This window comes from Trichomonas vaginalis, chromosome III (assembly GCF_026262505.1).
Source record: "Trichomonas vaginalis G3 chromosome III, whole genome shotgun sequence".
In the NCBI taxonomy this organism is placed as follows: Eukaryota; Parabasalia; order Trichomonadida; family Trichomonadidae; genus Trichomonas; species Trichomonas vaginalis.
Genome location: NC_067205.1, coordinates 14,542,334 through 14,569,803, shown reverse-complemented (window position 1 = coordinate 14,569,803; position 27,470 = coordinate 14,542,334). Strand labels below are relative to the sequence as shown.

Genomic DNA, 27,470 nt, shown 5'->3' with positions numbered 1-27,470 from the left:
ATTTATAATTATTTAAACATATTTTGCATAATTCTAAGTAAATTTTGTAAAAAATCAAGAAAGAAAAATTTTAACGTGCTTTATTTTTCTTTTTTATAATAATACATATTATTATATAATTAACATATTCATAATGTTTCACCCTTTCAAAAATATAATCCTCCTCCTCTCAAATAAACGTACATACGGGTGGCCTCTTTTTTCAAAAAATTAAAATTTGAAATTTTGGGCTCAAATATTAGAGATTTTTTCAACCTTCAACGATATATGTTGTCTATATCAGACCTCCTTTCTTTTTGATACTTAACATTGTTCCTAAATCTTAGCCGTTAAGGCTGTTCTGAAAATATTTTTTTTCGAAAAAATTCGAAAAAAATTCTTAAAATTCAAAAATCCCTTAATTCCTGAGGATTTTGGAAAAAAGTTTTTACATGAACATGTGTATATTATATGAAGTATATTGATAAGGTAAAAATCAAATTTTATTGCATATTCATCGAGAAAATAAACTAACGAATCCCTCAAAATTGAGAGGGTAATCCTCCTCCTCTCAGATAAACGTACATACGGGTGCACCCTTAAAAAATAATATACGGTAGTGTTTACTAATAGATGAATAGTATATAAATTCTATTAAAATGGATTTGATCCAAAAAAATATAAAACCAAAAATAATTGTTATAATTTAAATGAAGAAGTAATTTAAAACGATTTTATTTATGATCAAATTTTATATATTTTTTTGGATCAAATCCATTTTAATAGAATTTATATACTATTCATCTATTAGTAAACACTACCGTATATTATTTTTTAAGCTATCTTATTTTTTGAACTTTTATTCAAATCTTTGGTCGCAAGAAGAATTGCATGATAAATAAAAACATTTAATCAAAGTCAATTTTATTTTTCATATTCAAATGGACTGAGTGTTAACATTTAACATTTTTTGCTAATTGTCGTCAAAAATTAGGCGTAAAGCAAAAATTGATATTTCATATGGTTTTATGATAGATAAGCATTATATTCCCACTCATTATATTCGAAAATTTTGAGGTTTATCCTTCACTTTTAAGATCATTGAATTTGATTTTTATATAAAATAGTTATATATTAGAAAATAATATGAGTTTATGTGATATTATTTTTCAGAAGATTTCATTCTATATGCCTATGAAAAGTACTCTCAAAACTAACTTTTTCCTAATTATAATTAAATCTAGAATATTATGCTTAGTATTATTTCATTTTTCTCATTCAATTTAGAATTTACAAATGTCAAAAAATTGAGAGTTGTCACTTTTGATGAATTTCTGTTTATTACAAAAAATAAAAGTAAAAAGTATAAAGTAATCTAACCAAAACAGATATTTAAAAGAATTTTGGAAAAAACAGAATAAGGATAATGATATTATTTTAGATACACAATCGATGTACTGAAGAATAATCCGGTAAAATGATGATATAAAATTAGATTATTTTACAAGTAGCTAAAAGAATAAAACTATAATATAAAATAAATGAAGTTTAATGAAACAATAAAGGTTAAATAAATAATAAAGATTTTTATTTTATATCAGTATTGAGAAGAAGTAACAGCTGACACTTGGTAGACAACTTCTTTATGTCTAGAAAATTCTATCTTGCCTTTTATTTTTTTCTCGCTGTGAAACGTATTCGGTCTTTTTTTTAAAAATTAATTTTTTGTTAGAGATAAGAGCTAAAACTCGGTAAACAACTTCTTTATGTCTAGAAAATTCTATCTTGCCTTTTATTTTTTTCTCGCTGTGAAACGTATTCGGTCTTTTTTTTAAAAATTAATTTTTTGTTAGAGATAAGAGCTAAAAACTCGTAAACAACTTCTTTATGTCTAGAAAATTCTATCTTGCCTTTTATTTTTTTCTCGCTGTGAAACGTATTCGGTCATTTTTTAAAATTAATTTTTTGTTAGAGATAAGAGCTAAAAATTTGCAGACAACTCCCCCATGTCTAGCAAATTTAACATTCGTCGCTATTTTAATATATTTGGTTTAGAATGTTCGAAAATGCGTAATATGGTCATTAATATTAATTGAAAAGAACTTGAATTAATTCAATCTGATCTCACAAAATATTTTAAATTACAAACTTTGTAGTTTGAATGGATAATTAGTGTTAAACTCAAATAACTAGTTTATTTTTGAATAAAAATTATTTGAATTTATTCAATTTGTGAATTTTCCTTCAAAAATCAAGTTTAAATATCTTATTTGCCATATAATTATAAATACAATGAAACATATTCGAAATTGAAAAGAACGACTTTTTCTGTTCTTTCAATCATTCAATTTGAATTTTGCAATATTGGATTTCTCATTAAATAGCTATTAAAAACAACAAGCAATTTAACTTACATTCAAATTTATTTGTGTTATATTCAATCTTCTCAAAACTTATAATTTTCGGCTATAGCATGATTATATGCTATATAATATAATAAACCTATAATAGTATCATTCTTTCAATTATTTGAAGAGAAAACCGAAAAAATCTATTTTCGGTCTATAACAAAAATTTTAATTGAGCAAGACTTTTGAAATACAAACATACGAGCCATAAATTGTTTATGAATTAAACTTATAGTCAAAAGGTGATTAAAATGAAAATTAATAATTGAATTCATTACAAAATTGCGATCATTTAAAATATTTGATTATTCGACTAAACTGTTAAAAAGTAAAACTTCACATTAAAATGACCTTATTCAAATTTCAGTAACTTATCAATCATTTTGAATGCAAATTTCTTTTTATTCTTTTCAAATTTAAACCAATTAAACAATAATTAAAAACGAGAAAATCGGGGATATGTAGAATATATAATTGACTATGATAAAAAAAAATGATTAGACATTCAATGTTGGAAAAAAAATATTTATCATTAATTTATATTTAAATATTTCCATAAATATAATTTCGCATTTAAATAAAATAAATTGCGATCAGAATTCTTGTCAATTTATCAAAAAATGAATGCTTAGAAGTTTGAAAGTTTTTCAATAATTATCGCACTTTGAGCTGTTTCTTTTTCTATTGCATTGGTTATATCAAACACCTTCATTAAATGTAATAAACAGAAATTCATCAAAAGTGACAACTCTCAATTTTTTGACATTTGTAAATTCTAAATTGAATGAGAAAAATGAAATAATACTAAGCATAATATTCTAGATTTAATTATAATTAGGAAAAAGTTAGTTTTGAGAGTACTTTTCATAGGCATATAGAATGAAATCTTCTGAAAAATAATATCACATAAACTCATATTATTTTCTAATATATAACTATTTTATATAAAAATCAAATTCAATGATCTTAAAAGTGAAGGATAAACCTCAAAATTTTCGAATATAATGAGTGGGAATATAATGCTTATCTATCATAAAAACCATATGAAATATCAATTTTGCTTTACGCCTAATTTTTGACGACAATTAGCAAAAAATGTTAAATGTTAACACTCAGTCCATTTGAATATGAAAAATAAAATTGACTTTGAATAAATGTTTTTATTTATCATGCAATTCTTCTTGCGACCAAAGATTTGAAAAAATTTCAAAAAATAAGATAGCTTAAAAAAATAATATACGGTAGTGTTTACTAATAGATGAATAGTATATAAATTCTATTAAAATGGATTTGATCCAAAAAAAATAAAACCAAAAATAATTGTTATAATTTAAATGAAGAAGTAATTTAAAACGATTTTATTTATGATCAAATTTTATATATTTTTTTGGATCAAATCCATTTTAATAGAATTTATATACTATTCATCTATTAGTAAACACTACCGTATATTATTTTTTAAGCTATCTTATTTTTTGAAATTTTATTCAAATCTTTGGTCGCAAGAAGAATTGCATGATAAATAAAAACATTTAATCAAAGTCAATTTTATTTTTCATATTCAAATGGACTGAGTGTTAACATTTAACATTTTTTGCTAATTGTCGTCAAAAATTAGGCGTAAAGCAAAAATTGATATTTCATATGGTTTTATGATAGATAAGCATTATATTCCCACTCATTATATTCGTAAATTTTGAGGTTTATCCTTCGCTTTTAAGATCATTGAATTTGATTTTTATATAAAATAGTTATATATTAAAAAATAATATGAGTTTATGTGATATTATTTTTCAGAAGATTTTGTGTTCTTCTTCAAAATTTTATTTTTTTATTAAAAAGAATCTTTACAACATATACATTTACTATAATTAATATTTAAAAACGTGCTCTATCAAAAGTTCCAAAAATTCAATATTTTAGCTTTTCTGCGATTTCACTTTTGATGAATTTCTGTTTACAACAATTTTAATTATCATAAGGGTTTCGTTTTGCGAAAAAACGTACAATACGCAATTTCGCTAAACAACATTTAGCTAGCAATTTCGACCTTTGACTCCACTCAAGACGTCACTTTTTTAATTTTGCGGTATCATATTTTTGGAAATCTTTATGAATATTATATAAAAAGTCTCTTTAATATCTATATTTCATATTTTTATCGATTTTTAAAGTTTTTGCGAAAAGTATTCAATTATTTTTGCTATTTGGTCGGGTAAATGTCAGATTTGCGACATTTTCTGATATGATATTCAGATTCTACGTTGATAATAATGCTTATAGAACTAGGGTTGTTAGATTCCCGACGATAGGTGTCTTGGAAGATTTGCCTGGTGTCATCATAATGTCTTTAAATCAAAAATTTTATTTTGGAGTTAGTTTTATTGATTTTTCAATAAAAAACATTTCTAAAACAAGAAAATAAAACGATAAAATATTTATATTTTATATAAGGATCTTATATATTTAAAATAAATATCATTTTATTTTTTTCATTGGTGTCTGTCAAACCATAATACACTATTCAAAAATTCAATGTGTCTTGCGGTTTCAAAAGACACCTTCAAATTGAACGATAGCACAGACACTATTGAATTTTACCCATTTTATTTAGTTTTTACCCTTTTTATTTTTAAGAATGAATGACTGAAACAGCCGTTTTGCTATGACCTCAATCACTTTTATTTATTATTTTAAATATTATTTAATTTTATTATTTGAATATGCCAACTTATATTTGAGAAGCTCAATTTGAGACCACTTAATACATTGAAATATCATAAATATTGAAATATTAAAAAGTGTATTTCAAAATATTGAAATTATAAAAATTTATAATACTGAAATTGAGACAAATTAATAAATTCAATGTTTTTTTTTTGAAAAACTCTCAAATATTATTTTTTGTTTATTTAATGATGAATAAATATGATTGCTTTAGCCAATCATAAAAACTAATTTAAGTTTAAAATAATGAAAGGATAATTTGATCGTTTTTTAAAATACAATTATTTTTGATGATTTGCAAGAATCTTTGAAAAGAATCTAATATAGGTTCTATTTTTGTAAAATTTATCCAAATCATGTATTACATAAATTATGATTAAAACGATGAAAGAACCAAAAAGTGTGTTTTGTGTTTGTTGTTGCGTGTTGGATGCGGGATCCTGTTATTTCCGAAATCGACAAAAAATTTGGAAATTTAATTTCCGAAATCGAAATTATATTAATGTTTTTAATATTCTTATATCAAAAGGATTCAAGTTCATTAAGAGAAAAACAATTCTTCTTCTTCAATCTATTGGCGCATTTATTTCTACACGCCAATAAGGAAGGGAAAATTATAAGACACCATGGTGTCTTCAAAACGCTAATTTTTGATATTTTTAACAACCCTATATAGAACCCTCTTGCTATTGTGTCAAAATTGCGAAACCGATAGCAAAAATATCTCGCAATATCAAAATTGAGATATTGAGTGAATTATGCATTATAGAGATTAAAAATCTGATTTGTGAAAACATCTCATCAGTTTCTAGCTAATTCAAAAATCTTTACTATCTTATTCGATTAAAATGAAAAGGGAATAGTTTCATTATGCTTTAAATGACAGCCTTATAATATAATCATAGTTTTCGCTCAATATGCAGCATTTTTTTTCGAAATCTATGGTCAATGTCCTAAATACTGATTGCTTTGCATTCATATCTCTTACATTTTCTATTCCCACATCACTATTCATTGCTATTCCTATCTTTTTCATTTTTGTTTGTTTCTCATAATTTCTCAAAAAACACGATAACTTGATATTTGTAAATATCATACTTTATAACGTAAATAAGAACTTGACCTATTAAGAAAAGCAGTAATGAAAAGAAAATCTGAAATTCATAAAAATTACAAGTTTCTGATGACAATTAGCTTAATTAAACCAGGTACAAGATTATATAATTGTATTTTCTATCCAATTATCCATATAATATCTTATCCAGAAAAAATAACTTGATCAATACCAAATGATTTTTTAACTAGTAAATAAAGTATTTTCTTTACACACACATTGTATATCATAGTTTTTTTTGGTTTCGCAAAACATCCAAAAACAAATATGCTATAAAAGTGACAATTTTAGCAAAACGAAACCCTTAATTATCATTATGTGTCCTATTATAGAAGATTAAAATAATTATACCTAGATTTAAGGGTCCACTGTAAAAATTGAAAGTCTCTCAAAATTGAGAGGCAATTTGCAAATAATCGTTATCATCTTTTTTCGAAAATCCACTTTTCCTAGTGTTCTGATTAATATTTTGTGAATGTAACAATAAAGTATATGTTTTAGTAAGATGATAATACATTCTATCACTTCAAATCACATAAAAATTGCAAAATCAGCGAGTTTTATAAGAACATGATTTTTTCGAATTTTTTCGCTTCTGGATGCGTGTTTTGAAAAATAGATATTTTCGAATTTTGATTTTAATTTAAGTATAAATTTTATATTAGGAATTTTTTTGACCTATTTCCAATCATTAATTCCTAAGTTTTTCTAGGAATTTAATTGAGAAGAAATTAGGAAATTCGCTTTAATGCCATTACATCCTAATATTGTAATGCATGTAGTTTATATTTATTGAGGCTAATGCCGGAATATCGTGCATTTTATAAAAAATTCAAAGAATTGACAATTGGATAGCACAAATTTAATTCTCTAGACAAAGTATTATTGTTTATATATTCAAAGCATTATCCTTCGTTTTGAAATGTTGGCCAAAAATTTTCGTGTTATTTTTTGTGTTTCAGCATAAATTATGTATTGACTTATGAAAGATAAGCATTTTATTCATTATCATAAAGATATACCAAAACAAATTGATAAAATTTTAAAAAATGTGTATTTTAGTGGGTATTATTCTGGCCAATGCCCATTTTTAAACGATTTAATATTGACCATATCAATAGCCGACTCAATGTAAAAATTTAGATATTATTTTTTTCATTATTCAAACTTTGATAAATTTTAGTATAATGAATGATTTTGTTTCGTGTATGATACAGAAATGAAAAGCTTGATTAATATCATTTTGCATTTTTTCAAGAATGTTAGAGTACATCTACATTAAAAAATCGGATTCGAATTGCGATACTGCATCAAATTGTTGCACATCTGATAAGGATCTCAAAAGAGTAAAGTTAATTTTTTTGTGTTTTTTTAAGTTTTGGGCCTTAGTAAAACACCATCTTGAGCAATATTTTTGAGACGACGATAGGCCTTATTTGGCCTTACAGTGGACCCTTAAGACAATTTTGATTTTTTATTTTTTTAAGCCATTTTTCAATCTCATTCAAATAGATTGACAGATTTTTATATAAATCATTTGTGTAAATTATCTTTATCTCAATAAAAAAAAATTATTTAAATTTTCTAATTTTAATCTGGTCTTCTCTTGGGTAAATACATTTAAGTAAACAATTGTGCAGAATTTAACAAATAAAATAAGTTCATCTACATTTTATAGCAAATCTAGGAGGAAAATCACGATTTTTCTCTAGTAAACATAATTTACATTGCTCAGTAATTTTATTTCTTATGCTCAATCTCTTACATTTTTTTATTTGCATGTGGATGGCGAAAAAAATAACGTAGTTTTTCTGAATTTTGATGAACTCTGCGAGTGATTCTTTGAAAAAGGTTCAGGAGCAGATTTCATCAAAGATGCTAGGAGGCTACAATGATGTGGAGCAAAAAAATGGCGACCAAGACGCTTCTAACGCAAATAATATCCCGTTTTCTCCTGAAGACTCTAAAAATACATTTCCTACAGAAACATCTGATGTTAAGGATGGAGGTGATCCCGGTGTTGATCAACTCTTAGGAGAAATGATGAATGACTCGGGCGGATTTGAAGATTTTGAAGAAAATTCTGGACATGAAGGAGAAGATGACTTCGAACCAAGTGAAAGCGAAACAGGTGATCTTCATTCAGAAATTCCAGAAAATTCGAATTTTGAAGATTCGGAATTAAGCAAAGCTTCAGAACAAAACGAAACTAATCGTGAACAAACTGAGCAAAATCAACAAAACTTACCGACTCAGCAAGAAAATCCAGCGCCAGAAGCAAATCAGGAAGAACAAAAAGTCGAATTCAAAAATGAATTAAATACTGTATTGGAAAAGATGATCCCTGATCAAGTTGATCAAAATTCTCCTCCGCACGAAACAGCAAATGAAAATCCAAATCTGCCAGAAAATATACAAGACCAAAACACTGAACAACAAGAGGACACACCACCCAATACAGAGAAAGATATACCCCAACAACCTTCAGAGCCTGTTGATGACAAAAAAGAAGAAAATACTCAAGAAGAACCTAAGCAAGAGCAAGTTTCAATAAAGGGTGCATTAACTCAGCTTATTATGGGTAATGATGATCGAATCGTCAAAGATCCTGAGAATAAAGAACAAAACCAAAATGAAAATACAGAACAACCTCCAAAACAACCAGAAGGAGAAGAGGAGATGGCACGTGATACAGATATGGTACCAGAGGAAGAAGAATTAGATGTAGAAGAAGAAGAAATGAACTTGGATGAAGAAGATGGCGAAATTCCAGAAGAAAAAAAAGCCGAAAACCAAGAACAAAAGAATCAAGAGAAAGAAGACCATGAAAACGAAGAAATGGAAAAGAGTGACGTTGAAGAAATGGATCATAACAGCATCATCAGTTCAAATGAAAATTCAGAGGGTGAAGAAAAAGAACCAGAAAATTCACCTCAACAAGAAAACGAAGAACCGAATAAAGAAAAAGAAGAGGAAAAACCAAAAACGTCAGAATCTCAAAAAAGGCCTGTTGTTGAGAAGATTGAAGGTATGACAGTTAGAGATTCAGCGATACATAGTAGATTATCCAATGAAAGGCAAGTAACAGCTCGAGATTTACCGTTATTACAAACAAATCCTGATATTGAAGGAAAATGTCGTCAGTTCCTTCAACAATTTCGAAAACATAAGAAATTCCCTGATAAAGTTGACTCAGATTTCAGAATTCAATTTAGTCAATTCTTAAATCGTGAAAAAGTGAACTGTGTAGCACAAGAAAAGTATCAAGAAGCCCATGAATTGCAAGAAATAGCTATATTGTTCTCTAACATGACGAAGAATTTCATGGGAAACGAAAGAATTGACGAAAAAATTGGCCAATTAGAGGATAGAATTGTAGAATTAGATAAGCAGATACAACAGATTAAGGTTGAATGTGATAAAAACCTGAAAAAGTCACATAAAGAACATGATGAATTTTCTAAAACGCTCAAAACTCATCAATCAAAGGATTTGGAGCAATTCAACATGAGATGGAATGACATGGACCATCTCAAACAGTTCACAAAGCCTTCTCCTGTTCTTTTAAACATGACATACAAAGAAAATGCAACAGTGAGTGGCAAAATGTTCGATAGAGCAGAAGAATTCAAGCGAATGGTATCACAGCAGGAGAAAGAAGAGTCTGCTTACGCTCAAGAAAGAGCAATGACCGCAATGCGCTTGGATAGAAAGAAAATGGATGAAAAGCATATAAGAGAAAGGAAAGCGGCTGAGACACAAAGGCTGCTCAGTGAACAATCAATCACAAATGACTACCTTCGAGAGCTTAAAACTCTAAATCAGAGAAAAGATAGATTAATTAGAGAAATTGATGGATTGAAAACTCTCAAACTAAAGGGTATTCTCCCTCCTTTGAAGCCCAAATCATCAAAGAGATTGCGGAAGCGTGGAGAAGAAGAACCAATGACAATTACTCCAAGAACTGTTTCTAGATTTACTCTTTGTAAGACAACGGTTCACCAGCCTCATGTTTCTATAAAACCGCTAGGAAATGTTGGCTCAAAAACCTCGCTTTCAACCACAGTATAAAAATTTTGTTTTATTTCTTTTTTGTATTCAAATAATAATATTTTTAGTTAGGTTTCAATAAATAGCATTGAATAATGCTTGTTCAAATCGATAATGTTTCAAATTTATCTGAACTATTCCCATGAACACATATTCTGATGAATTTCACAGTGTACCCAATACAGCAATATTGTATCTAATATCTTAACAAACAATCAATAAGTCATTTATCTGGTTTAACTTTCGCGAAAAAATTATTACTATTTCCAAGCTATTAAGATATTCAATATGCCACTTTATAAGCAATAAGCCAAAACCTCTAAGTATTCAAGTTCATAACTTGAATTTCAAAAATATTATTTTTAATTTTCCTAAATAAAATAACAAACAAAAAATAAAAATAATAAATATATAAAAAATTAAAATTAAATATTTATTATATAAAAAATATTAATTCATATAATTAAATACATCTAAATACTCTATTTAAAAGAATTAAATTACAAAATTCTATACATAAAAAAGACTATCTTAAACCGCTAAATTCAACTCACTTAAAATACATTCATCAGCATTGTTGAAATCGGCGAAAAAATCGCCGAGAAGAGCAGAAATATCGCCTAATAAGGCCTTATGAGTATTTTCATCTGTCTTTGTTTTTGTAAAGACGTAGTTAGGTAAATATTTGTTAAAGAAATCAGAGGGCTCACGAACTGTCCATTTCCTCTTCATGGCTCTATACTGATTGAGAAATGTCTTATCCTTTATACGCTCAGCCATTGGTCCTTGGATACTTTTCATTCCGATTCTTGTTAATCTGCTATTAAGAGAGGAGCGGACGCCAACCTTCATAATTCCATTGAGAATGGAAGCAGAAATTATTACAAAATGAGAATTAAGCTCAGTATTGAAGACAACCATGATTCCTCTTATATACGAAAAAAAGAGATCTGACATTGTGTCAGATCTCAGTAAAAGTGACATTTACATGTCAAAAAAATAGAATGAGTTTAAGTAATTAAAATTGAGGGTGAGAGTAGTATTGTATGAAATAATATCTCTCACCCTCCAATTCATCCTATGGCGCCGAAAAAATTTTGGTGAAATGCGACCACATTTCACCAAAATTTCTCGGCGCCATATAGAGAACTAGAGCCTGTGAGGTACTGATACTATCCATGTACCTCGCAGGCTCTAGTTCCAAGCCAAAATGGCTAAAAATTGCCCGCAATTGTTCACATTGCGGGCAATTTTTAGCCATTTTGGCTGGGAATTGGAGGGTGAGAGTAGTATTGTATGAAATAATATCTCTCACCCTCCAATTCATCCTATGGCGCCGAAAAAATTTTGGTGAAATGCGACCACATTTCACCAAAATTTCTCGGCGCCATATAGAGAACTAGAGCCTGTGAGGTACTGATACTATCCATGTACCTCGCAGGCTCTAGTTCCAAGCCAAAATGGCTAAAAATTGCCCGCAATTGTTCACATTGCGGGCAATTTTTAGCCATTTTGGCTGGGAATTGGAGGGTGAGAGTAGTATTGTATGAAATAATATCTCTCACCCTCCAATTCATCCTATGGCGCCGAAAAAATTTTGGTGAAATGCGACCACATTTCACCAAAATTTCTCGGCGCCATATAGAGAACTAGAGCCTGTGAGGTACTGATACTATCCATGTACCTCGCAGGCTCTAGTTCCAAGCCAAAATGGCTAAAATTGCCCGCAATTGTTCACATTGCGGGCAATTTTTAGCCATTTTGGCTGGGAATTGGAGGGTGAGAGTAGTATTGTATGAAATAATATCTCTCACCCTCCAATTCATCCAAAGGCTAATATTTTCTACATTTCCATAACATTCATTTCAACGGAAACTCATTCAAAATTCTATATATTTAATTTTTCAATCTTATTCAATTTCATATTCAAAATTAATTTGAATTACATTCAAAACATTTATACCTTATTAATAACATAATATCATTTGTTATCAATATACCAATTCGGCTGTTCTAATTTTGGATTCCCATTCATAAATTGATCAATCTATATTGAAACTTATTCAAATTATTTTCTTATTGATAATAAAGATGGTAAAAAAGAGAAGGAGGGACAAAGTGAAGAATATGAAGGTGGATATGAAGAAGAATATGAAATAAATTATGAAGAAGATAATGATGAATAAAATATCACTTTTTATATTTTTGACACGTAAAGTTGTCACTTTTCTGTCAAACTGTTTTTATCGTTTTCGTATATAACATTCCTGTTTGAATCTGGGCTGCGATGAGTTCTTCTTCATTTGTAATAGAGAACTGCCATTCGAGGATCTTCTTAATGTTCTCAGCACAGGCTGAAATATTTCTATCCTTGTGGCAGTAAACACCAGTGTTAGCTGATATTTGTTCTTTAAGTTTGGAAAGAGCATCAGATTGGATAGCATTGAGAGAGTGGTTTCTGCTAGCATATTGGAGGCATTTAGCAGTAACAGAGGATCCAAAACCCTTCATGAATAATGACAGAAATGATTTTGAAAGAGATGAAAGACTCTGAATTATAGATTTCAAGCCGAGCTTTCAATCGAATTGAATGAATCCATTAAAAATTTGGATGGGTTAATTGAATTCAATTGAACAATGCTGTCAAGGAAATATGAATAAAACAAAGTGTAATAAACAGAAATTCATCAAAAGTGACAGCTCTCAATTTTTTGACATTTGTAAATTCTAAATTGAATGAGAAAAATGAAATAATACTAAGCATAATATTCTAGATTTAATTATAATTAGGAAAAAGTTAGTTTTGAGAGTACTTTTCATAGGCATATAGAATGAAATCTTCTGAAAAATAATATCACATAAACTCATATTATTTTCTAATCTATAACTATTTTATATAAGGGTTTCGTTTTGCGAAAAAAACGTACAATACGCAATTTCGCTAAAAAAACATTTAGCTAGCAATTTCGACCTTTGACTCCACTCAAGACGTCACTTTTTTAATTTTGCGGTATCATATTTTTGGAAAATCTTTATGAATATTATATAAAAAGTCTCTTTAATATCTATATTTCATATTTTTATCGATTTTTAAAGTTTTTGCGAAAAGTATTCAATTATTTTTGCTATTTGGTCGGGTAAATGTCAGATTTGCGACATTTTCTGATATGATATTAAAAAAAAAAAAAGGTAGTGGGGCTTCCAGGCACTTCGTGCCTTCTAGCCCTGATGATGTTTAGTAATAAATGAAGTTTTTATTCGGAAAATTGTTAGTCTTCTGGGTCGAAAACATTATATAATGTTTCACTTTTCACAAATTATATATGTTTTCATGTTTTGTCAAGATTTCATCGTAAATGTTTTGTCAAGACTTCTTCGTAAATGTTTTGTCAAGATTTCATCGTAAATGTTTTGTCAAGATTTCATCGTAAATGTTTTGTCAAGATTTCATCGTAAATGTTTTGTCAAGACTTCTTCGTAAATGTTTTGTCAAGATTTCATCGTAAATGTTTTGTCAAGACTTCTTCGTAAATGTTTTGTCAAGACTTCTTCGTAAAATCAGACAAAAATAAAGTTTAGGGTAGAAGGTTAGATCTAACCTGTTTTCTCACCTCTTTTCTACCCTCATGAATTTTCATGATTTCTTCGTACATGTTTTGTCAAGACTTCTTCGTAAATGTTTTGTCAAAACTTCTTCGTAAAATCAGACAAAAATATATTTTAGGTGAAGAGGTGAGATCTCACCCGTTTTTTCACCTGTTTTCTCACCCTCTTGAATTTTCATGACTTCTTCGTACATGTTTTGTCAAGACTTCTTCGTACATGTTTTGTCAAGACTTCTTCATCGTAATGAGTGTAAAGGACCCAAAAATAAAGTTTAGGTGAAGAGGTGAGATCTCACCTGTTTTCTCACCTCTTTTCTCACCTCTTGAATTTTCATGATTTCTTCGTCATAGGCACGGAGATAAGACGGTTATTTTACAAAACTGACAACACTTTGACCGAGTAGTTTTTTGAGCTGAACAAAAAGTGTCATATAAACATCTGTCAAAAGCCGCTTTTTAACTTCACTTAAAATGCCACGTAAGCTACGTAAGAATATACGTAAGAGGAAGAGAGCATTGAAACATCCAATAGTAAAACTAACACCACAACAACAGTTGCAACAACAAATTATGAATGACCCCACTATGTTGCAACAAATGTCAAGCAACCCTATGCTTTTAAACCGAGTTATTGGTGCACAGAGTGGAGGTTTAAGAGCGGCACTTTTAGCGAAAATGGCAGGCTATGGTGGAGCTGCAGACGGAACAGCTTATAACCCTCAAAGTCAAATGAATTTGAGTTCACTCAAAAATCAAATAACAGATGTCAAAAAGTCAAACATAGACATACAGAAACAAATAAGTGAAAACGAAAAGAAACTAGAATATGACAGACACACAAAGAACTCAATGAGTTAAACGTAGAGAAAAAGAAGAAAGAAGAACAACTGAAAGAACTAAGTACAGAGGAATATGCGAAAAAAGTGTCAGAAAAAGCAGCAGAAGTAGCAAAAATGGAACAAGATGTTATAAATTTGAAAAAACCATACTACTCAATATAAAGTACTGAAAGATGAAGAGATAAAACAAAAAGCCCTGAAGACATATATGGATAGCGATGAGTATAAAAAAGAAGTTGAAGCAAATGTAAAGGCAGAAAAACTTTTACAGTTGCAAAACCAAACCGTACAGTATGAAAACTTAGCACAAGAAAGTAAAAATAACGACGCAGCCATGCAAAAGGCAATGAAAAGCGCAGAATATATAAAAGCTAACAATGACTGGTTAGATGCCCAAGCCAACGCCAAAGCAGCCCAACTTATAGGGTCAATAAGGACAAAAATACAAGCGGATGAAGACAGTTCAAATGAAGCTTTAATGAATGCTGACTTTAAGAACGCCTTCGAAGCTCTTCATAGTAAGGTGAAACTAGTGAACGACTTCTCATCTGGAAAGAAACTGAAGTCTGAAGGTTTCGACAAAGAGTTAAGAGAAGTAGCACAAAATATGACGAAAATAACAGATGCAGCAACGAGACAGGCAGTTCAAAGTGCCTATGACGCCGTTAGAGCAACTGTTGTGGAAAGTCAAGAAAAAGAGTTACAACAGACCAAAACAGACCTAGTAAATGCTTTCTTAAAAACGAAAAGTCAGGTAGGACATTATGCTGCAGATGGAACATATGTGCCAGCTGGTGGAACTTATATACCACCAGATGAGGTACAAGAAACTCCACAGGAAGAAGTTCAGATACAACCAGACATGGAAGAAATAGTTCAGCAACAACAGCTAGAAGAGCCTGAAGGAAACAAACAAGTCCCTCCTTTGGAAACTACAGAAATAAATGACGCAAGACTGAAACATTGGGTAAAAGCTTTCCCATTCACAAAAGATATTATTGGTAACATGGAAAGAAAACCAGAATGGCTACAAAAACATATATTTGGAAACGAGCTTATTCCATATGGACAAGCTCTGTTTGAAGAGCTTGAACCGGAAACTCAGGAAAGAGTCATGCAAACAATACGCGAAGACTCAAATACAAACTATGACAAAATCTTTCTAGGATATAGGTTACCTGAGATGGGCGACCAGAGCCCAAAGGCAAAAAGGACATGGGAAATTTACAACATACTAGGTGAACATGAGGCAAAGATGCAACAACTTGAAGCAGAGGGCAAGTTACCAAAAGCGACACCAAAGAAGAAGAGTAGAACAAAGTGAAAATAGTGAAGAAGTAACTTCATCTAGTGAAAGTAGTGGCAATGAAGGAAAAAGAAGAGTTAAAAACTCAGTCAGGAAGAAAGTAAAGCTTGGTCCGAGTGGGTTCTATTATGATATATAAATCCAACTATTCTATATTTTTACCCATATGAAATGTACGCCGCTCAGAATATAACGCCAACAGTTTTGGATGCCATGAACGGAAATGTTTCCGAATGGTATAACGAATGCGACAATGCCATTAGAAGGTCAGAAATAGTTCCTGGAACTTACGAATATACAACTGCTGTTTCTTATGGAAACGTAGGTGAGTTTGGAGAAGGTTCTTCAACAACAGTAGATATTGCTTGCGACAGGTTTCATATTATTTCTATTGACAACTCATTCTTATACGTGGAACAAGACATTGAAATAAAACCTTCTGCCAAGTTGTCTGACAAGAAAGGTTGCAATGGAATTTTCTATGTCGGATACCAATATGCTCCAGAAGTTTTCATGGGATATAAGATATATTCTAACTCTGACTTAGTTCAAACAGTAACATGGGCAAACTATGAATGGTTCGCTTTGAGAAACTCAGTACAACCACAAGCTAGAGAACAAACAGACCAGTATGCAAATATTGAGAAAATAAGAAGACTTGACCCTAACGTTCCAGGAGTTTATGTTAACCTTTCTGGTTCAGATGGAACTGCTGCCACTAAAGTAAAACTGAAACTTAGAGTTCCTTTGTCATCTTTCCTCATCTTCAGGTTTTTAAGATACTTGCCAAACTGGGCAGGAAAAATTTCTATCGAACTTACTCCAAGCAAAAATAACTTAGTCATTGCACCAACACAAGACCCATTCAGCATTACTGTAGCTGGAACTGGTGGAGCCAAGTTCTGTGACTTTTGCAAAGACAAAGTTGACTTAGACTTTGGTTTCTCAAACTTCAACAATGAAGTAAACTATTATTTCAATGCTGCTGGAACTGCTTGGGACCCAGTTAAGTTCACATGCGAAAAATTTGAATGCAAGAGAATAGAAAGCAGACTTGCAGTCTATATGTTGGACCCAGATATTTCAAAATGCTTTAGCTGCCAAATATATTGCAGTTCCACTTATGTTCCCTATACACCAAATATCTGTCAAAGACTTTGCAGGTGAAGTTGGAAACCAAAGTGCTGACCCAGGTGCAAGAACAGATATTGCTTTAACAACTGCAATGAAACATGCAGATACTATGTTTGTACTGTTCAGACGAACTATAAATGACTATTCTTGTTTCTACAACCCCGGTATTAAATATCATATAAACATAGATGGCAAATATTATCCAAGAGAAGAATATTCTACAGTTGAGGATATGAGGTCATACAACTTGACATTAGATGCTATGAACTTTAACAACAACTTCACAACAACCATTAACCCTGAAATGCAAAGTTCTATTATGCCATATGTGAAAGTATGGACTCATACAGGAGGTCAAAAAACTCAATATACAAATGGAGACCGTTCAAACTTTTGGCTTGGCATTCCATTTGCTGACTCAGAAGACTTTATGGTGGTATTTCAACTGTTGGTACAGTTCAAATACAATATACTGGTGACAGAGACGGTCCAGATGAACTGAGAGCAAAGAAGTTTACAAAACCAATAGCACTTTTCACGGAAGATGCTCTTTTTGAAGATTCGTTCGATGAAACCTGCTGGGGCTCCTCAGATTGGCATAACGACAGCTTCCATCGAGCAGATTTTGGCAGCAGGTCAGTAAGTTGTTCTTGAACTGACTTCTCTCCGTCAAATATTGACAGTACGCCAGTTTTGACATAATATTGTAAGATAAACTTACCTTTAGAAATATCTGTAAGTTTTGAAGTTATATTTTTGTCTGCTTCAAGAACTTTCACCATTTCAGTTATACCAACTTTCTTTGCTTTATGGAAATATTTTGGTTCAGCAAATATTGCTATTCTATAACATTTACCATTGTTTGTATAAAGAACTATTCTGTCAATGTATTTGTATTGTTTGTGTGTGTAAACTTTGTTCTGCTTCAATTCGAAGAGATACTCGAATACGTCCATCTTTTTATTCTAAGTAAAATGTCATTTTCCGAAAAATAGAAGCGTGAGTGTTTCAAAAGGTTTAATGGCGGTGGCAGATGTGAAGTTAAATTCACCAACTCAAACAAACAGTCAAAGTGTTGTTGTCAATGTCAAAGACAGAGATGTTGAAGTGGGGAAACCATACGAGGACGAAGATGGTATAACAATTGTTCCTGTAAAAGAACCAACATATCCTGAAGTTAGCAGAGACTTAAGTTCTGTTGCAGATATTCGAAACGACTACCAACAACTGAAAGACAAACTTCAAACTCAGGAGAAGATTTGTCAAGCTTTAAGTATAATGTTAAACTTGGTCGAACACAACCCTGTAAAAGTGAACTCATATGTCATCGCACCTCATGAAGTTTTGAAAGAACTATTGAAACTTTTGACAGAGGCAGACGATATAAACATCAAAGAAATAGAACCCGACATTAGTTGCTGTGGTGTTTCATATAATGTCATTGACAAGATATACGTTATGAAAGGAGGTGAAACGTTGAACTTAAAGTATAGTTTCCCAGACGTCATAAAATATTTGACGACCACAACATTTCATTAAAATTTATTTGCTAAGTAAAAATGTCAAAACTTCTTGAAAGATGTTTGAAGAAAAAATAATATAGACTTTATTTTCATTAAAGGACTTTACACACTTTTGAACGATATGAAAGACCCTGTTTTGTTTGTTCGTGTAGACAAAGGAAAGTTCTATGTCTTTACAAAATATTTGAACTTCTTAGACAGAGAACTTCAAGAAACGCCATGTGAAAGTTTAGATGAAGTTCTTCTCCACTTTCAGAAAAACTTTTAAATATATATAAATGGCAGAAGACATAATGTTTATACTATTACGACTAAAAACCCTGAGTCATATAATTCTATAACAACAAACTTACAAAGTCCTCAAGGACGATATTGTAAACTAACCTTAAACACAATGACGACTAAAGCCTGTTTTGCTCTTTTGACACCAGAAGACTTTATTGTTGTGAATGGTAAAAAATACTCCTTTGAAGATACTTACTCAGATATACCACCAACAGGTTTTGTTGACTTATTTAATACTTTAAGGACGGGTGTAACATGTGCTGCAACTAGAGCAGGTTTCATTATGTTTGGATGTCCGACTGAGTTTACTATAAACAATATGAGCTATAATACAAAACTTATTTCTGGTTTTTACTACCAACAGTTTCCTATAACAGGAAAAGGTGTCATACAAGGAATGTCTATTCCATTGACATTAAGCACACCAATCTTATATATTGTTTCAAACTTAGGTTCAAAGTGTTATTCGAATGTCGACAGAAACTATTATGACCAAAAGATACTTATGCGTATAAACAATACTTTCTCTGCTGGTTTGCCTATTGTTCATTCGAATGCAGAATTTTCAACCTTAGTGAACTCAAACACTTTGGCAAGTATAACGTTGACATTAGTTGACGCAAACTTTGTTCCTGTAAAACTTTTATGTCCTATGTATTTGTCAATGACGGCAGAAAGTTTCGAATTGGAAGATGCAACTGGTGAAAGTATTGTATTACAAGAACAACTTCAAACAACAATAGCTCAAGAACAACAAATGCAACAAATGCAACAACAAAGTCAAGAATAAAAAAAAATATTTTTTTATTTTTATAAAAATGTACAGAATAGATGTTTCAGATTTTTATGACTTCCAAGCATTCAGAAATATGTGTCCATTTCGAGACTATAACAAAGCAGTCGAGAATTTGAAACGTTTAGTCATTTATGTCGACTCTGCCCCAGAATGTTATGTTATGAAAGAATGGGATGTAGTCTTTAACAAACCTAAAGCGACAATAGTTTCAGAACAAGAATGTAGACAGAAACTTAAGAAAATAAAAAGTCGTACAAGTTGGCATGAAGATGTTAGATGCTTGGGATATCTTATTGTCAAAGTTAGAAGATTTTTCAGTTCGAGGATAAAGTTCTATACACCTTCTCCAAACTTCTATTCTATCTTCACTGGATATAAATATGAACAAGTAGAATGGAAAGAAAATATTATAGAAGCTTGGTTAGACCATGTCAAAGAAATTATATGCAATGGAAACGAAAGAGTCTATGAGTATATCTTATGTTGGTTTGCAAACATCTTACAACATCCAAGTGCTAAAAATGAAACTGCTCTCATTATAATTGGAAAGCAAGGAACTGGTAAGAACACATTCTTTACAGATATTTTGTGCAAACTGTTAGAAGGTTATTCGAATCCGAATATGACAAACTTAGAAAACATCTGTGGCAAGTTTAACTCCTCAATAGAGAATATGAAACTTATAGTATGTAACGAACTTCAAAGTATAGATACAACAAAAGTTTTAAACTCAGATGCTTTGAAGAGTCTTATAACAGACAAAGTTGGAGTTGTTGAAAGAAAGTATAAAGACCAAAGAGTTTGTGAAAATGTTGCAAACTTCATTATGGTTTCAAACAATGCTGTTCCGATGAAGTTAGAAAGTTCTGACAGAAGATATGTAGTTGTCAGAACGTCAGATTCTCATATGCAAGATACAGAATATTTTGACGACTTAGCAGAAACTTTGACATCTGACTTTTACAACCACTTGTTCTCATATTTTATGACATTAGATATTTCAAAGTTCAATCCAAGACAAATTCCACATACCGAAGAGAGACAAACATTGTTAGAAGCAAACAAGAGTGTATATGAACTGTTCATAGATGAAACTGACTTTGTGTCATTAGATGAAAGGTCATTGTACGATTCGTATAAACAATATTGTCAAGAATATGGTTATATGACAGCGTCTAAACGAACATTCTTGGCAAATGTCAAAAGTCTTTTAGACGTACAGAATGGTGTATATACAAAGAAAAATTTTTATGAGTAAATTTAAAAAAAATATTTTTTTATCCGATAGAAAAGATGGCAAAATTCATCTCAGTAAACAAGTACATGTCAGGACTTAAAGAAGAACTAGACCCATTCACATATTTGAATGTTTACTTCTACCATTTTGAAAAGTCTTCATTCAGCAAAGTTTGGAACATCGAACCAGTTAAGTTTGCTATTGTGACTAAAAATGGTGCGAAATTTGAAGACTTATACATTGACGGTATGTTGACAGTCAAAGAAAATTTTGACAGAAAGTTCTCAAAACTCGAAGAAGGTAAAGCATACAAACTTGTTATACCTTATGAACCAAAGAAAGCAGACGACTATGAATATTATGAGTCTAAAGTTGTAGAAGTTCAAGGTAAATTGGGTAAAAAGATTTTAGAGTCTAAGCCAGTGTTTACTCCTAAAGAGGAAGAGAACATTGACATTGACCCAGAAATGTTCTAAAAATAAAATTTTATTTTTACATGTCAAATTTCTTTTTTCTGGAACTGGTTCAGGTTCTTTCTTCTCTTCTACTACTTTCTTTTCTTTCTTTCTCTCTTCTTCTTTTCTGGTGGAGTTATGTCAAATTTCTCCGAACCATATTTATGTAAAAGTTCTTTGTCCTTTAATAGCTCTTCTATTCTGTTTTCTATTTCATCTTCAAGAACAGCGCATGTGTCTTCTTTGCATTCTAAGAAGTTTTGTTGGACTTCATCTCTCCAAGAGGCGTCATCTCTGTCAACAAGTCTGTCATTGACAAATTTTAAGACTGCTCTGCTTAATGTTTTATGGTTCTTGTCATATTCCCAGAAACAGAACTTTAGAACAAATTCACCTTTCTTGTTTACACTATGTAAGATTTTATGGTCGACAGATGTTTTGCTGTCAAAAAGTTTGTCTCGAATATAGATAGCGAAATCGCTAGACATTTTCTAAAAGATAAAAATTTTAATTTTTCTAAAAATATGTTTAGAAAAAAAGTTTGCTGACATTGACAAGAAATTTGAGAATGTTTTAAACAAGAACAAGAGGAAGTTAGAAAATGCTCAGATAAAACCTATACATGACAAGTTCTTATTTGCTCAGAATGGTATAACAGGTCTAATTGCACCACCTGGGTCGGGTAAGACTTTCACTTATCTTAAAATGGCTGCACAACAACAAGAACTAGATGAGAAGAACCCATTTTATGAGTTAGTTGTTATTTGTAGTACTTCTGGTCAATTTGACCAAACCGTCAATTCGTTCAAAGATATTATAAAGAAGTCTAAGTTAGTATGTATAAAGGATACTGAGTTGTTAGATTGGATAAAGAAGTACCAAAGAAGAGTTTTGAAGTATAATGCTATAAATGAGTATATAAATTCTAAGTTTAAAGACCCAAATGAGGAAATGCAGAGAATATTAGAGAAGAAACACTTCAGAAACAAACAGAAAGAGATAGAATACATTTCGAAGAAATTGCAATCTTACGATTGGAAGACCTACCCTCATAGATGTCTTCTTATCTTAGATGATTTCGCCTCTCATCCTTTGCTTAAGAATAGAGAACAAGATATGTGTCGAATTCTTAAGAAGCTCAGACACTTTAACATCTCAGTCGTAATATGTGTACAGACAGCAAAGAGTTTAAGTAAGGATGTTAAAAGAATACTTACTGACATTATACTTTTCCCCGGATTGTCCGACGACGATTTCATGGAACTTATGAAAGAGTCCATGGCAGGTAAGTTTGACAGACATGAACTATGGGAGAAGTACAAAGTCATACAAGACCCTCATACTTCTTTCAGAATTCATATCTACGCAAACAAAGTTCAAATTGTAAAAAGTCAAGCGTAAAAAATGTAAGTGTTTAGTCTTAGTAAGTCTGTTGTGGTGCTGGGGCTGTCGGTTCTTCTGGCTTTGGAAGGCATTCAGGAAGAGGAACGTCAGTCATCCGTTTGTGTCCTGTCGGAAGGAAGAACTTTTCCTGTTGGAAGGAAGAACTTTTCCTGTTGGAAGGAAAATTTTTTTCCTGTCGGATGGAAAAATTTTTCCTGTCGGATGGAAAATTTTTTTCTGAAGTTCGACCAAAAAGTTCTCAATTTTCGAAAATTTGAATGGTTTACGGACGGACAACTGGAAAATTTTTTCTTGTCGGATGGATAATTTTTTCTGTCGGAAGGAAAATATTTTTCCAGTTGTCGGGAAAATATTTTTCTGTCGGAAGGAAGGACTCGGAATGCCAGAAGGATTTGACAAGGCAATTTACTTTATAGAGCTACCTGAGCCATCTGAAGTCAAGCTTGAAAAATAAAGAGTTCATCTACCCTACTTGTTTGAAGTTGTCAAAATACTCTGTTATTTTTTCCTTTAACAATGGCAAATCTTCTTTGAATGTAAGTATTGTACAACCTTTCATATCATAGTGTGTTTGAGGTAACGTATCTTGAACTATTTGTTTCACATCTTCATTCGGTGTCATTGAAATCGGTAAGTTTTCGCGATAGAACCAATTTCTGTCAGATTTGTAAATCTTAGCAAGGTCGTAAAAGCTTTTGTTGTTTCTTCTGACTAAATGCAACATAACCATGTCACTGTCTTCTTCTTTCTCCATATCTTCAGTATAAATCATATACTTATAGTTCTTTTCCTTTCCTTTTGGTACCGAACGTGGTATTCTTTTCTGAATGTTTTTGTCTTTTGCTTCAAGCTTGTTCTCTAGCTCTTCACGTTCTTGTCTATGAATTTCGTCAAGAAGTCTGTAAATATACCAAGCATAACGAGGCGAAGCCCACATTGCAACAGCATTTACAAGAAGTCTATGTACATAATATCCTCTTAAATTTATTGGCAAATTCTTACGATTTTCATACGGAATCTCATTCCTCGGTTTTTCGAGGGTAGCAAACATATGAGGAAATTCTTCTAAAAGTTCTTTTGTCTGTTGGTTTTCAAACCAATGATATGCTTGCTTTGTAGAACGAAGAGCGTTCAAAATACTTTGCATTTGGTACATATCGTCTTTGACCGAACGAATGAGACGTAACTGTTTGTTATACTGTATGTACTCGTATTCTTCATTTATAGCTTCATGGACTATAACTGTTGTTGTGTTCTCTGTTGTTGACATATCTGTCTTTACATACAAAATAAAAAAATAAATAAAAATAAAACTAACTTTATTTTTTCTGTCTTAAGGAAACTCATGATTTTTGTGCTGAATTCAATAAAAATATAATTTAGGGTAGATGGTTAGATCTAACCCGATATCTACCCTCTTTTCTACCCCAGTTATTTTATAAACGTTTTACATGGTAAACGTTATTTTTTAAATTTTGTGAAAACTCAACGGTTTGACACATGCCCTAAAAATTATAGTTCATCTAACATCATGTAGATATACCAAGCATAACGAGGCGAAGCCCACATTGCAACAGCATTTACAAGAAGTCTATGTACATACCAACCTCTTAAATTTATTGGCAAATTTTTACGATTTTCATGTGTTTTATGCAAGGCCGATAAAAGTCGGTCTAGAGAAATTTCACTGTTTTCATGAGTTTTAGGCGACCCCGAAGGAAGTCGGTCTCGCTGTGCTTCGCTGTTTTCAGAAAAAAGTATGTCTCGCTGTGCTTCGCTCAAAAGTTCTTGTGTGCTTTGGTTTTTGAACCAATCGTCTGTATGTTTGGTATCTGGAGCAAAACATGCTGTCAAAATACTTTGCATTTGGTACATATCGTCTTTGACCGAACGAATGAGACGGAGTTGTTTGTTAAACTGAACCCACTCATATTCTTCATTTATGGCTTCATGAACGATAGCAGTTGTTGTGTTCTCTGTTGTTGACATATCTGTCTTTATATTCCGGATAAAAAAAATATTTTATAAAAAACTAACTTTATTTTTTCTGTCTTAAGGAAATTCACTGTTTTCATAGAGTTTTGGCGACCCCGAAGGAAGTCGGTCTCGCTGTTCTTCACTGTTTTCGTACGGAATCTCTTCTCTCGGTTTTTCCGAGGGAAGCAATCTTATGCCATTTTACTCAGATTTTTGTGCTGAATTCAGCAAAAATATATTTTAGGGTAGAAGGTTAGATCTAACCTGTTTTCTACCCTCGTGAATTTTCATGATTTCATCGTAAATGTTTTGTCAAGACTTCTTCGTAAATGTTTTGTCAAACATGAACGTATATGTTTTGTCAAACATGAACGTATATGTTTTGTCAAGACTTCATCGTAAATGTTTTGTCAAACATGAACGTACATGTTTTGTCAAAACTTCTTCGTAAATGTTTTGTCATGACTTCTTCGTACATGCTTTGTCAAGACTTCTTCATCGTAATGAGCGTAAATGTTTTGTCAAGACTTCTTCGGAAATGTTTTGTCAAAACTTCTTCGTACATGCTTTGTCAAGACTTCTTCATCGTAATGAGCGTAAATCAGACAAAAATAATGTTTAGGTGAAGAGGTGCGATCTCACCTGTTTTTTCACCTGTTTTCTCACATGGTCTAAAACATACAAAACTCATGAAATTTGTGCTGAATTCAGCAAAAATAATGTTTAGGTGAAGTGGTGCGATCTCACCTGTTTTTTCACCTGTTTTCTCACATGGTCTAAAACATACAAAACTCATGAAATTTGGTCATTTTTCAGCAAAAATAATGTTTAGGTGAAGTGGTGCGATCTCACCTGTTTTTTCACCTGTTTTCTCACAAGCGTTTTACATGGTAAACGTTATTTTTACATGTATTTTTCAGCAACTTCGTCAAATAATTTTATAGCTTTATCTATCTCATCTACTTCAAACGTTTCTTTACCTTTTATGGGAGCACCATACATTTTCTCAAACTTTTCAAGTAGTTCTGTTTCTGCAGCTCTCATATCATTAGCAAACACAACCTTGACTATATTGACTGTACTGTCATATCTTTGAGTTATATTATATGTTCTTCCTATCTTATATCTCTTTGTATTGAAGTCCTTCGGTTTCTGAACGATGTAAAGTAAGCCTTCACTGCAACGTTCCGTATCGAATGAACCATATGTTATGAAGTTATATCCAACAACTGGGTCTAACCATAACAAAACTATTGGTATAAGACTTTTGTCTATAAGATATGCTGCAGTTCCATAGAATCTTACCGATATTATAAGCTCAGGATTTCTTGTCAAAATTTTCTGAGTAGAAGCAATTTTAACCCAGTCCTTTGTTTTCTTTCCAGATGAGAATTAATGTCTGACAAAGAATATTTTGTTGTATTTCTTTGAGTATCTTAACGTTTAAAATCACCAATTCTAAACCAATTTGGTTGTTATTGTCTATTTTTCTAACTGTTTCAAACTCAGTGTTTGTCATTTCTGTTCTTACATACAAAATAAAAAAAATAAATAAATAAAACTAACTTTATTTTTTCTGTCTTGTAATAAAAATATGATTTCAGGGATTTTTTTGACGAAGTGTCAAAGTTCTCTTCGTAAAAAAAATAACAGTTATATAATGAAATTTGGTCCATTTTTTTTTACGATTTTCATGAGTTTTTAGGCGAGTAAGATTTTTCTATCTGTATAAAAGATATGATTTCAGGGATTTTTTGACGAAGTGCAAAAGTTCTCTTCGTAAAAAAATAAAGTTATAATAATGAAATTTGGTCATTTTTTTCAGCAAAAATATATTTTAAGGTAGAAGGTTAGATCTAACCTCTTTTCTCACCTCTTTCTACCTCTTGAATTTTCATGATTTCATCGTACATGTTTTGTCATGATTTCATCGTACATGTTTTGTCATGATTTCATCGTACATGTTTTGTCAAGACTTCTTCGTAAATGTTTTGTCAAGACTTCTTCATCGTAATGAGCGTAAATCAGACAAAAATATATTTTAGGGTAGAAGGTGAGATCTCACCTGTTTTCTCACCCGTTTTTTCACCTCAGTTATTTTATAAGCGTTTTACATGGTAAACGTTATTTTTGGAATTTTGTGAAAACTCAACGGTTTGACACAAGCCCTAAAAATTATTTTACTCAGAATTTTGTTGCTGAATTCAATAAAAATATATTTTAGGTGAAGAGGTGAGATCTCACCCGTTTTTTCACCCGTTTTTCTCAACCTGTTTTTTCACAACCGTTTTCCATGAATTGTACGATGTATATTTGAGACTCTAAACAGTTTTGTAGCTTCTATTTCTTCTGTTCAGTATGTCAAAAGTTTTAAACTATGCCGAAAGTTTTTCTTTATACTTTTCTTGACGTCAGATAGAAGGAATCTTCTGCTGTTTGGATAGTTTTTGTTCAGAAATTCTAACATGTCCATTTTAATCTTCTGCTGGCTTTTCTGCTTTTTCTTTAAAATCTGCAATAGTCGTTTCTCATTCTTTCTATCTCTTTGACAGAATAGTTATATTTCCTTATTGCTGCTTTAATTTAGAACATTGCGGGTTCATTTGCGTTATATTCTGAAACCTTACCTGC

General features: G+C 31.1%; 8 protein-coding genes and 4 pseudogenes across 12 annotated transcripts, besides 13 other annotated features; 7 read left to right on the top strand and 5 right to left on the bottom strand.

Annotated features, from left to right (window-relative positions):
• Positions 1-578: part of a mobile genetic element that runs on past the window's edge.
• Positions 579-1,286: 708 nt separating this feature from the next.
• Positions 1,287-1,323: a mobile genetic element.
• Positions 1,324-1,458: 135 nt separating this feature from the next.
• Positions 1,459-1,487: a mobile genetic element.
• Positions 1,488-1,714: 227 nt separating this feature from the next.
• Positions 1,715-2,547: a mobile genetic element.
• Positions 2,548-3,105: 558 nt separating this feature from the next.
• Positions 3,106-3,142: a mobile genetic element.
• A 1,172-nt stretch (positions 3,143-4,314) lies between these two features.
• Positions 4,315-4,352: a mobile genetic element.
• Positions 4,353-6,589: 2,237 nt separating this feature from the next.
• Positions 6,590-7,682: a mobile genetic element.
• A 341-nt stretch (positions 7,683-8,023) lies between these two features.
• Positions 8,024-10,479, top strand: TVAGG3_0701850 (uncharacterized protein; the record flags this gene model as incomplete). Its single annotated transcript, XM_001300048.1, has 1 exon — positions 8,050-10,299. The coding sequence occupies one exon, from the start codon at positions 8,050-8,052 to the stop codon at positions 10,297-10,299; it is 2,250 nt and encodes a 749-aa protein (XP_001300049.1).
• A 330-nt stretch (positions 10,480-10,809) lies between these two features.
• Positions 10,810-11,199, bottom strand: TVAGG3_0701840 (uncharacterized protein; the record flags this gene model as incomplete). Its single annotated transcript, XM_001300049.1, has 1 exon — positions 10,810-11,199. One exon carries the CDS (start codon positions 11,197-11,199, stop codon positions 10,810-10,812), a length of 390 nt encoding a protein of 129 aa, XP_001300050.1.
• Positions 11,200-11,370: 171 nt separating this feature from the next.
• Positions 11,371-11,479: a mobile genetic element.
• A 141-nt stretch (positions 11,480-11,620) lies between these two features.
• Positions 11,621-11,729: a mobile genetic element.
• A 141-nt stretch (positions 11,730-11,870) lies between these two features.
• Positions 11,871-11,979: a mobile genetic element.
• Positions 11,980-12,480: 501 nt separating this feature from the next.
• Positions 12,481-12,543: a mobile genetic element.
• A 405-nt stretch (positions 12,544-12,948) lies between these two features.
• Positions 12,949-12,985: a mobile genetic element.
• A 1,369-nt stretch (positions 12,986-14,354) lies between these two features.
• Positions 14,355-15,566, top strand: TVAGG3_0701780 (annotated as a pseudogene). The gene has a single exon. A coding segment is annotated over exon 1 (1,212 nt).
• A 162-nt stretch (positions 15,567-15,728) lies between these two features.
• Positions 15,729-16,046, top strand: TVAGG3_0701770 (protein of unknown function, DUF4106 family; the record flags this gene model as incomplete). Its single annotated transcript, XM_051243412.1, has 1 exon — positions 15,729-16,046. One exon carries the CDS (start codon positions 15,729-15,731, stop codon positions 16,044-16,046), a length of 318 nt encoding a protein of 105 aa, XP_051089999.1.
• Positions 16,047-16,253: 207 nt separating this feature from the next.
• Positions 16,254-27,470: a mobile genetic element.
• Positions 18,183-18,701, top strand: TVAGG3_0701760 (protein of unknown function, DUF4106 family; the record flags this gene model as incomplete). The annotated part of the gene is made up of 1 exon (XM_051243411.1): positions 18,183-18,701. One exon carries the CDS (start codon positions 18,183-18,185, stop codon positions 18,699-18,701), a length of 519 nt encoding a protein of 172 aa, XP_051089998.1.
• On the top strand, positions 20,389-21,024 carry TVAGG3_0701750 (Poxvirus D5 protein-like family; the record flags this gene model as incomplete). The annotated part of the gene is made up of 1 exon (XM_051243410.1): positions 20,389-21,024. The coding sequence occupies one exon, from the start codon at positions 20,389-20,391 to the stop codon at positions 21,022-21,024; it is 636 nt and encodes a 211-aa protein (XP_051089997.1).
• Positions 21,060-21,479, top strand: TVAGG3_0701740 (protein of unknown function, DUF4108 family; the record flags this gene model as incomplete). Its single annotated transcript, XM_051243409.1, has 1 exon — positions 21,060-21,479. The coding sequence occupies one exon, from the start codon at positions 21,060-21,062 to the stop codon at positions 21,477-21,479; it is 420 nt and encodes a 139-aa protein (XP_051089996.1).
• TVAGG3_0701730 lies at positions 21,500-21,946 on the bottom strand (annotated as a pseudogene). Its single transcript has one exon. A coding segment is annotated over exon 1 (447 nt).
• On the top strand, positions 21,983-22,859 carry TVAGG3_0701720 (annotated as a pseudogene). The gene has a single exon. A coding segment is annotated over exon 1 (877 nt).
• TVAGG3_0701710 (KilA, N-terminal/APSES-type HTH, DNA-binding family) lies at positions 23,326-24,132 on the bottom strand (the record flags this gene model as incomplete). The annotated part of the gene is made up of 1 exon (XM_051243408.1): positions 23,326-24,132. One exon carries the CDS (start codon positions 24,130-24,132, stop codon positions 23,326-23,328), a length of 807 nt encoding a protein of 268 aa, XP_051089995.1.
• Positions 24,375-24,851, bottom strand: TVAGG3_0701700 (KilA, N-terminal/APSES-type HTH, DNA-binding family; the record flags this gene model as incomplete). Its single annotated transcript, XM_051243407.1, has 1 exon — positions 24,375-24,851. The coding sequence occupies one exon, from the start codon at positions 24,849-24,851 to the stop codon at positions 24,375-24,377; it is 477 nt and encodes a 158-aa protein (XP_051089994.1).
• Positions 25,743-26,236, bottom strand: TVAGG3_0701690 (annotated as a pseudogene). The gene has a single exon. A coding segment is annotated over exon 1 (494 nt).